Source organism: Carya illinoinensis, chromosome 7 (genome assembly GCF_018687715.1).
Source record: "Carya illinoinensis cultivar Pawnee chromosome 7, C.illinoinensisPawnee_v1, whole genome shotgun sequence".
In the NCBI taxonomy this organism is placed as follows: domain Eukaryota; kingdom Viridiplantae; phylum Streptophyta; class Magnoliopsida; order Fagales; family Juglandaceae; genus Carya; species Carya illinoinensis.
Window position 1 is genome coordinate 6,420,882 of NC_056758.1, and position 10,649 is coordinate 6,431,530.

The 10,649-nt window shown below is 34.2% G+C and overlaps 1 protein-coding gene across 4 annotated transcripts; it reads right to left on the bottom strand.

Annotated features, from left to right (window-relative positions):
• Positions 1–1,931: 1,931 nt before the first annotated feature.
• LOC122317400 (kinesin-like protein KIN-14R) lies at positions 1,932–9,909 on the bottom strand. 4 transcript variants are annotated; one of them, XM_043134479.1, is made up of 20 exons: positions 9,537–9,909; positions 8,420–8,715; positions 8,149–8,320; positions 7,974–8,044; positions 7,707–7,890; positions 7,133–7,242; positions 6,922–7,021; positions 6,722–6,808; positions 6,456–6,632; positions 6,091–6,364; positions 5,789–5,950; positions 5,458–5,673; positions 5,336–5,373; positions 5,003–5,166; positions 3,963–4,214; positions 3,811–3,876; positions 3,442–3,516; positions 3,283–3,351; positions 3,002–3,070; positions 1,932–2,584 (listed from the first exon to the last, which is right to left on the bottom strand). In XM_043134479.1, exons 1-20 carry the CDS (start codon positions 9,757–9,759, stop codon positions 2,147–2,149), a joined length of 3,243 nt encoding a protein of 1,080 aa, XP_042990413.1. In that variant the 5' UTR covers positions 9,760–9,909; the 3' UTR covers positions 1,932–2,146. The 4 variants fall into 4 exon arrangements, with proteins under 4 accessions (XP_042990413.1, XP_042990412.1, XP_042990415.1 ...); XM_043134478.1 differs by having other exon boundaries at positions 8,420–8,718; positions 9,537–9,908; XM_043134481.1 differs by lacking the exon at positions 3,283–3,351 and having other exon boundaries at positions 8,420–8,718.
• Positions 9,910–10,649: the final 740 nt, after the last annotated feature.

Sequence of the window (10,649 nt, forward strand, 5' to 3'; positions counted from 1 at the left end):
CAATATATACTTGTACTGTAAATTTAGTCATTCCATTTTTCACGTACCAAATCTAGCTAGCCCAAATTGCTAGCCAAATAATTTTTTGACCTTAAAAAATTCTTCCCGCTTGTATCTTTAATTAGAAACATGTGAAGCTCATCAAATCAAAAAACGCATCTCCTAGAGCATAATTTACATGTTTTTTTCACTGGCCACCATTGAAAACACATCTCTTGGAGCTAATTTTTTTTCTTGAAATTGGATTCTTTGAACTCTGCGAAAGAAGCTTTTTGAGCAATAATATAAAATGATAAGTATGAGCCCTTCTTTTTTAGCCAACGAGAGATGAGAATGCATTGATGTTGCAAATATCATAGATTCAAAGATATGATTGTGTGTTTTGAGAACCATATAAGAATAATATAAACATTAGAAAATTAATGTGTATTTTAATTATAATGAATAAATATTCTAATTATAATTAGAATTAAAATAAATGAAAATGTTAAAATTAATATTTTAATAAAATAATGATAGATTTAGAAAATTTGTTATTTGAGATTATTGAAAAGTGAATAGTTAAATTTATAAAAATGATTTTTTTAATCAAAATTTGGCCAAATGACAACTAATACTCAGTCGACAAAACAAGAAAAATGCTTTCATATCATACCCATTACCTTTTTTGTTTTGTGTTTTTTTCTTTTTGGACTCTTTCTGGTCTTTGGGCATTTAACAATATCTCAACCCCACACCTTCCACCAGCCTCATGATTTCTATTTTAGCCTTTTGTGCTTTTGCAGTTTTTGTGTTCCCTTTTGCATCTTCAATTAGTACATCGCTCTCTCTCTCTCTCTCTCTCTCTCTCTCTAATGTTTACTTCAGTCTTGCATGGGATGGTAAGATTTTGATTGTGAGCAGTCCTAGGTTTAATGGCCCAATTTTGGGTAAAAGGACAACCAGATTGACCCATCTACAAAATTACATCTCTCTCCAAACATATCTCCTTTCCCTTTACAATTATTTTACAATACAATTACTTTTATTAATTTTATTATTCTCAATCACTTTAATCAAGTAGAGTAGTATCATATACAGTCATGAGTATATAAACGTCGTATAATCATTTTGAAAAAAAATGAAATTTATTATTAAAAAATTAATTTTCTTTTCATATAAATTTCGTATTTATTTATTTTTTAAAAAATGATTGTGTAGCGTTTACACACTTATGACTGCAATAATCATTTTTCTTTCAGAGGAACATATCACAAACAAATTGACATGGCTAGATTTGATTAAATACTTGAAAATTTCTCAAGACGAGTTATATACATTTAAAGTCACTAGATACTAAGAAATCGCTACATATATCTAGATTAAACATGCTAAAAACTTAACCACCTGAAAGTTTTATTCCTGTACCTAATGTATGTATGTATGTATGAGTACGTGTATCACTGAGGTATCATTTTTTATAGCTCCATGTACCGTGTAGGCCAGACACGTCAAATTGGGAAAATTCAAATTCAAAATCTTTGGACTTGTCTTGCCATGGTGTATTTACCATATTGATTTACATCCAGGGCTCTATCTTGATTTACATCCAGGGCACTTTCTTTTTTCTTTGAAGTTGTAACAGCATTAAAAAATATGGTGGGGTTTGAGCCATTGACAGAACATTGTGGCATGAGCCGGTCTACCCAACATTATTGTGTGCAGGGCACTCAACTTGCTGCAGTCAGAAAATGCACTCAAGTGTTGCGCTTGGTTTGGATTTTGAGACGAGATGAGATAGTTTTAGATGAAAAATAAAAATTAAATAAAATATTGTTATTATTATTTCGGAATTTGAAAAAATGAAATTGAGATTTGAAAAAGTTGAATTGTTTATTATATTTTGTGTGGGAAATTAGAAAAATTATAATGATGAGATGAAATAAGATGAGTTGAGATGAGGTAAGATCACCTCCCAATCCAAACCAGCAACATTTTCATTTAACACATATAGGTAGAAGATACATGATTTGAAAACAAATCAAAGAATTTCGTTTGTTCCTTTAGTTTTACAAAGAAATGAGTTGTGCACAATCTACATGGAAGATTAATGTAAATAGGAAGTCAACATTATAAACAAATTGACTTCTGTTGAGTTAGTTCACTATCAGGACCATATCTTCTTCTTATTTTCCCTCTCCTTGATTCCTTGGTTATAATCTCTGCTGGTCCTCTTGTGCATCAAGGGCCCTTGAGTAGCAGTGACCAGCTTTGTTGTTCTCATAACCCTTGCAATTTTAGGTGGATCAGATTTCCTACTAACCTTGGTATCATTTAAAGAAGACGATACAAAAATATTGTTTTCTGCATCAGCATTTCTGAAGTCTCTTTTCCTCCTCATCTCATGGAAAGAATCATTTCCTCTTTGCAAAGTAGAACCTTGACTCAACGGGCGGTTTATTGAATTTGAACTTCTCAGTATACGAGGCTCAATCTCATTCATTAATTCATCTCTTATAAAGGTTTTAGGAGTGGCCCTAACTGCATCAGTGCAATCCTGAGATTGCTGCTCTTGCACCTTCAACTTATCTTCAAGCTCCTTAATCTGCGATAACATGTCAAGGAGAGTCATTTTCGAGTTCCCCTTTTCAGTTACATCTCACAACTTACAATTCCCCTAAAAGCAGATTATTTAAAAGGAAAAGAAAACTCATGAAGCTTCATTAAAAATATTAGCCATTAGAAAGATTTCTCTCAGGGAAAAAAAAAAAAAAAGAGTAGGCAATGACAATGACATGATGGATGAATATCGCATAAAGGGTAACAGGGTGCAAAAGTAACTCAGCCATATGATATGCTTGTTTGTGAAATTATGAACATTTCATAAGAATGTGGACATATTTTTTAACATAAAATTGTCCTGTTTATAAAACACTGAAACTTGTCCCGCAAAGAATGTTTCAGAAAACTCAATTGAAAAGTTAAATTAGCCAATAGTAAAAAGAAATAATAAAAAAAAGACCTTTTGATGAAGTAAGCAAGACTCTGAATTTTGTTCCTGCTCTTTTAGTTTTCGTTCCAGCTCATTCACCTGATTAAACAGTTAAAAAAAACATAATTAATTTTAACTTCCTATGAGCCAGTTGATATAAAAACTACCACGACTGAGTTTTTCACAACCTCATGTTGAAGGATTGTCCTGTTTATAAAACACTGAAACTTGTCCCGCAAAGAATATTTCAGAAAACTCAATTGAAAAGTTAAATTAGCCAATAGTAAAAAGAAATAATTAAAAAAAAAGACCTTTTGATGAAGTAAGCAAGACTCTGAATTTTGTTCCTGCTCTTTTAGTTTTCGTTCCAGCTCATTCACCTGATTAAACAGTTAAAAAGAAACATCATTAATTTTAACTTCCTTTGAGCTAGTTGATATAAAAACTACCACGACTGAGTTTTTCACAACCTCATGTTGAAGGCTGACAGTGTAAGACTCTGATTTCTGCAATTCCTCCTTGAGCTTGTTTTCAAGTTCCTTAACCTGCTTGAAGTAAAACTGTGGTTAACCTTTTCAGCCTTTCAACATCACTAAACGTAAATAACTGAAATCAGATCCAAGAAGTAATGGAATATCCAAGAAGGTTGAGCAAAAAGTAACTGAATTCTAGAATATCCAAGAAGCCATATCATCTGGTCATAAAGTCTACATTCCTCAAGATATAAAACTTCCACCAAATATGTTGAGAAAAAAAATAAAATGATGTATACTAAAAATTCTAAAAACATCAAACTCTTCCCTATTGAAGAGAGAGATTTTAGAGTTTGATACACAAACCTTTTGTTGAAAAGATGCAGATTCTGAGTGCCGTTGTTCTACGAGCTTCATCTCCAACTCTTTGACCTTAAGGAGAAATAATCCACATTTAGCAATAATAATAATAATAATAAGACAGCATAATATCTACTATAATTTAAGTGGAAAGCAACCTTTTGCTGGAGATTACTGCAGACTTCTTCCCTCCCCTTCAATCTCTCAGATAATTGCCAAAGTTGCTTCTCAGACTGGTTATGGATGGCTGTCTTCAATTCAATCTGGCCTTCAAGCTCTTTGATCTTCTCATGTAGGTTTTTATGACTCTGATCTTTGCCTTTTGCCTTGCTCTCAAGGTTCTGTAAGTTCTCTTCTAGCTTCCTCAGAGATTCATCTTTGGATTTGGATTCCTGCCTTGCTTTTTCAAGCTTTATGCAATAGAAAGAAATACGTAAATAAATCAAAGTTAAATTTTAATGTTCAAGTTACTTATCAAAAATTGTGAATGGTATAGAAGAAATGCAGCTATTCATCTAGCTAGAGTTATCAATCCTATGGAAGCTGCTGTTCAGGGAGCTTTAAACCTGTTCCATAGCTACAAGAACATATGATCAAAGGGGAAGGCTCAAGAAAAAGAAAAGAGTACTGGAGTGGCATTTTATAAAACTCAATGTGGATGAGGCCATCTCTAAGGAAGCAAATATGTCTGGAGTAGTAGTATTACACGATGAAAGTTGAAGTGTCTTAATATGGCAGCATGTAAAGCAGGGTGTGGAGAACAGGATGTGGATAATGTGGAAGCTTTAGCTATCCTGAGAGGACTTCAACTCACGCATCATATGGGTATCAAATGAATTTCACTGAGAGTGATACACAGACAATTATCAACAGGCAGAATCTACCTAAAATGAACCTGTGCAAGAAGCTCTTTTCGCTGACATCAAGAATCTACTAGTGGTTTTGAAGAGAGTTCAGTTATATTGGTAGAGCAGCAAATGCTGTTGCTCATAATTTGGCCCAGTATTGTACAGATATGGAAGATAAAAGTCTGGTGGCATTAGTTTCCAGATGTGGTTAAGCAACAAATTATTGTATAAGCATCTCTGTAATTATACTGTCTTTGATATTTCAATGATATCATGAAGTATCTGTTATAAAATAATTGTGAATATAGAAAACGAATGAATGGTTGTAGTTATAAATCAAAAGGACCCACCATTGCTTTCAACTTTTGCAGCTCACTTGTGTCAAGCTGCTTCTTGGCAGGGCCCAACTCAATCCCACGAACCCGAGATGCAAAATTTAAAGAACTCAAAGTCTCACCCAAGTCCCTGTCTGAAGGACTAATTTGTACAAACATCAAAGTTTTGGAGTCGCCCCCTGTAATACAAGGAAAAGAAGCAATAAAGGCCTGGGAAGTCAAAACCTGAAGAAAATGTGATGCTGATAGCATGGATTACAAGCAAAGTTTTTCACACCCACAAAATGAAGCCCCCCACCACCCCCTCTGTAAACACACGCACTCATATTTAGATTAGTTGGAATTTACCTAATGAGTCTTGAAGTAAATGTGTCAATTTGGAGTTCCTAGAACAGAAAACCAACATTGTAAGAATAAAATGCGACTGTGATGGAGGAACAATTGAAAGGCAAGCAAGAAGCGGTTTATACCTGTATGGGATATGACTACTTTTAGTTGCCAAAGCTGATATGACATCTCCAAGAGCTGCAAGCGATCTATTTATATTTTGTGCTTCCTTCAGGCGCTCCCCTTGCACGTCAGTTTTCGAAAGCCTCTCACTGCCTGCCAAATCTACAAGCCAAAGCTTACTTTTGGTGCACTCTCCATTCACCAAGTTCTTTGCTTTTACCATTATACAAAGCATGCTGAAAAAAAAATGGTCAATCATTAATGAAGAACACGTGACAAATAATACAAATATTTCCGTAATTATGCACAATGAAAGGAGCAAAGGAACATAGTAGAGAAGGAACTTGGTACCAGTGAGATCGGCTACTATGCTCATTCACATTATTACTTCCAACAGCCCTAGCATTACTTCCAGCGTGCAGTACACTCCAGACTTCCCTGATGTTATCAACTTTGGCTTCTACAATTCCAGGAACATGTAGAAATCCTTCAGAAGCTTGCTTTATCTCCAACCTATTTTGCCCAAAATAAATGTTGATAAGTGACTAACTTGGATGAGATCAAGCCAAAACTTGGCTGATGATTTTTTTTTCTTCTAATTTTCGCATTTAAAGAAAGAAACGGCAATCTAAAGAAAGAAACAGCAATCTTACTTTTTTGATGTTGGAGACGTTGCCAGCAAGTCTCTAATCTGCTCGTTGTAAACTTCAAGAACACTAACAGCTATGCTGTATGTAAAAGTTTCGCTCCTTTCCTTGGCAATATTAAACAAGTGTTCTAGAGTCCTATAATTTACTCCTCTGTTTTGCTCAGTACCCTCCATTGTAAATGTCTTTCCGGTCCCTGTTTGCCCATAAGCAAATATGCACACATTGTAGCCATCTAGCACTGATGTCACCATTGGCGAAGCATCCTCAAACACATCAACTGTAAAAACCAAACAAAATAGCTTTTAATACTCATTTCACAATCAAAACATTGCTACTCTATCAACCAAAAGATAAACATATGTGCATACCTTGATCATTGTTTGGTGTGTAAACACGGTCGAATTTGAAAGACTTTTTGGTGGAGCCACCAGTCAGAATTCCAAGACATCCATCCTTCGCAGCATCAAATTCTACAATTTTTGTAGAACCAGCCGATATCTCTTCTTTACTTAGGGGACGACAGCGGCAGAAAACCCTGATATTCCCTGATACACAATATATAAATGGTGGAGTTAAAAAGCTTCACAAAGCAGCACAAACTTTGATGATTTATTTAGAATAGAAGTGAACATGCCTTTAGCCTCCTGAAATTCATTAAAGAGTTTCTTTCGCTTAGCTTGCTCTTCACTGTACTTCACTTTGAGATCTTCACACTGGGCAACTGCAGAACAGTTCAATGGGACATCACAGTCAAAACATCAACATAAGAACCTTCAATGTTAAGTCTGACTCAAGGAAATATTCTTCACTGAAGGGTTTGTAACTCAGACATACCCAAAGTCTGAACTGCAAAAACCATTTTATTCAACTCAGGAATTGAATCAACACAATCATGAGCTTCACAAGAAAGCTGAAGATGCTCTTTTTTCATCACCTGAATTCAAACCATTTGCAGAAATGCTTAACTTAATAGTGGGGTAAGTATTAAAAATATTTCTAGAATGATTGTGACCTGTAAGCAGTAAGAGCAATTTTTATTAGTTACCTTTATTTTTTCATGTAAATTATTGATTGCAGCTGCCCAGTATATCTTATCGTGCTCATACCTGCCGGAGATATTCCGCAGATTTTCAGCTTGTTTCTCCATAGTTTGATCTAACAAGGAAAAAATAGAAGATCAGGAAGGTTACTGTCTTAAGCGAATACAAAGCCTTGGATGACTTATAGTTGAACTCAAAGAGACTTCTAAAAGTGATTCTGAGGCAAAACTGACTTAAAAACACTACCCACTAATGCAATAGATCCTTTTTTCTTTCATTTCATTTTTCTTGTGATGGATAAATAATTAACATTACCCTATGTGTAGAACATGAGAAATACTTAATAGGAAATCTCGAATCACCATCATCCTTAAGGATACTTGGGCCCAAAAAACTTTGTAACTGGGAGACTAATTGTGTTGCAATGACTTTCAAACACATGCAGACCTTCAAACACGTGTTGCATTGACATAATGAACCATTCAACTTCCATTATATACTATTATAAAATTCATTGATTTTTCTGAAAGACTTCCCTTCTATCACAACATTCAAAGAAAAAAAATATGTGAAGCTCACCTTTAGAAAGTGTGTTAAACATTACATTGTCAAGTTCCATCCTGACCTTGTCCAGCTGTTCATTTGCCGAAGTCAATGACATCCAAGCCTCATAGCATTCTTTTGTCTTTCGTTGACACTGCATGGTCAATTCTTCTATCTTCTTCTCATATTTCATGGTGGATTTCGTTTCCAGTTGTTTCTTCTGAAAACCCCAAATTAACAGCCCATGTAAGCAGCAATTAAGAAGCCTCGATGGTTCAACTATTCAAGTAAGTTTTGTGTAACCTGAGCTGAAGGAACTTCTATCATAGAAGCACAGTTGTTGCATTTAAGATATTCATGTGTCACTTGAGGAACTGCACCCAAATCATAAAGTAAATAAAAATTCTGAAAAAATATTCTTATATGACAGTCATTAACCACTAAAACAAAGCAAGCAAAAGAAATGCAAGGATATTACCTGACACCTTTGGCGCTTTCCTAATACAAATTCCACTAACTATTGGGCTTCCATTGACCCCTTCAAATCTTATCACAATTGCTCCATCCTCCTTCATAGATACCCTCAACTCAACCAACTGCAATGGCTTATTAGCTCCAACTACAGAGAAAATATCTAACTCAGATAGGACCTGCATATTGACAAACGACAATGACCCCAAATCGCACCATGGTCAGTTAAATAATATATAAGCATTTACGCATTGAGACCTTTGCTTAAATTTACTTGCCTTTTCTTCCTGGACATATATATTGAATACCCTCATTCCTTTAGGTCCGTTTGTGTTTATTATCTCTGCGAAATGAAGGTCAACAAAATAGTCTCCAGGAGGAAGATCATTGAAATGATAAGAAAAATTTCCCAATCGTGCAGTCTGATAGATGAATGGAAAATCTCCGCCCTCAGTTATTGACTCATTAGTTCGGAAAACATTTCCCCCTTCATAATGTGTGTCACCGACAAATTTTGTACTGGAATCTACCTCGTTTGCAGCCTCACCTCCAGCATTTATAAACAGCACACATTCTTCTGGTTCAAGTAGACAAATAATAAATTAATACTAGAATATTCAAAGTCCCCCCCCCCCCCCCCAACACAAAAAATAAAATAAAATAAAATAAAGCTTTTCCAATCCACTTAGAAAGGTAAAGCGTCAGTCTGGTGGACTTTGGTTTTGGAGAACTTCAGTGATAAATCATGGGATCATGCTAGGGAGCACCCCATTTCACAACCAAATGGAAATGAATTTTCATATATATTTTTATCTATCTATAATATTTCCTGAATTTATCAAAGAAAAAAAAAATTACATCATGGTTGTCAATGAGGGAGCTAAGTATCATTTTCCTAAATTCCAAGTAGCATATGCTAACCAAGAGGAATCACAAAACTACTAATAATAATGAAACTTCAAATTCAATGTAACCATGAAATACAAGCAGCTATTTGTAACAATCGAACTAATTATAAACTGATACAATTACTGGTATAAATTGGAAGTAGTAGGGTTTCGTACATTTGAAGAGAGAATCCGACGTTAAAGGTGAAGAACATAAAGACCAAAATGACTAAAGACAGCTAGCCCTATGTTTGTTTGTTGAGAAATGTAGCAAGGAAAAGGAGAAAGATGTCAAAACTTACATTCGTTTGTTCATAATTTAGTACGAATGGAAAAGGAATAAAATTTATTAACCAAAATATTTATAACGCGATTCTATGCTTGAGGCATCTTGTTTCAACTTTCGAGAGCCCCCATAATTTAATTTCTTTTCACTCCCCACGATTTCTTAGTAACCAAACCAAGACTAATTCCATATTATAAAAATCTTGGGGTTAATAACACTAACCTGTACAATTGGATTCTGTAAACCCATAAGGGATTAGTCTTGAACCAGAGTCACAAAGCATCGAATCCACCAAAGACTCATCGCCCGCGTCATTAACGGCAGAATATTTCGGTTCTTGATTCAAGGGTTCAACTTTTTCCCAATCGAAGGCCTCGGAGACTGAACAATTTGGAACTAGGGTTTCTAAGTCTTGGTGATAAGTATCGAATCGGGTCTCTTCCATTGAAATTGAACTTTTGTGCGTCCGGGAACAGGGAAAACTTTGAGTTTCTGTGGCGAATAGCTTTTCTTGAAGCAAGAAAGTAATTTGGAGGATAGAAAGGGTGTTGAGGACTTCTTGGGTTCTTTTACGCACGGATGTTTGAATTTGAAATTTGTGACCGTTGGCCGAAAGCGGACCGTTGTGCATTGTATATGCTGTGATTAAAATTAGAAAGTCGTAATAATTTCCGACTGTTATTATTACATAGTTGATTTTGGTATGTCTATACAATGGAGATTAATGTTTACATAAATATTTTAATGCCATTATTTATCACCTCATGTCAATTAATTGAGGACTCAAAAAAATAAAAAAAAAAATTGAAACTTCTCCTCAATTTATGGATATTATGAAACAAATATTCGATTTAGGAGAAATACTTTAACAATAAAAGAATTATATAAAAGTAAATTCACATATTGACGTGACTTGATGTAGTATATTAAATTGTAAAGTTACTTTTAATGTAAAATAATTCTAACGGATCACGTAAAGCCACATCAGCTTGTGGGTTTATTTTTATATAATCTTTTTGTGTTTGTAGTAGTTCTCGTAAGTAAATTTAATATATCACATTAAAATACATCATTTTATAAGTATATTTTAGAAAAATCTTTTGTAGATCAAACATTTCTTATCAAAACTCACACTGATTAATCAATTAAAATTAAGATTTGACTAACAATTTTTAGTAAAAAGAATTATTAAATTTATATTAGATTTATTTACTTTATAAGTTTATTTTTATTTCTTTTCATATTTCGTTGTATTTCAGGATCATTCTCATTTACCATATTTATTTTCTTTTCTTGTGTTTTCACCTATTTATGGGGGTGCCTGCGGCTGTTTTC

Excerpts from the sequence above, each read along its gene's own strand:
- LOC122317400 (XM_043134478.1), bottom strand. The coding sequence starts at position 9,759 with ATGGAAGAGACCCGATTCGATACTTATCACCAAGACTTAGAAACCCTA. Across the intron at positions 7,243-7,706 it reads GTTTAACACACTTTCTAAAG|ATCAAACTATGGAGAAACAA; the intron begins GTGAGCTTCACA and ends TTTCCTTGTTAG. Across the intron at positions 3,877-3,962 it reads GCAGTAATCTCCAGCAAAAG|GTCAAAGAGTTGGAGATGAA; the intron begins GTTGCTTTCCAC and ends TTTCTCCTTAAG.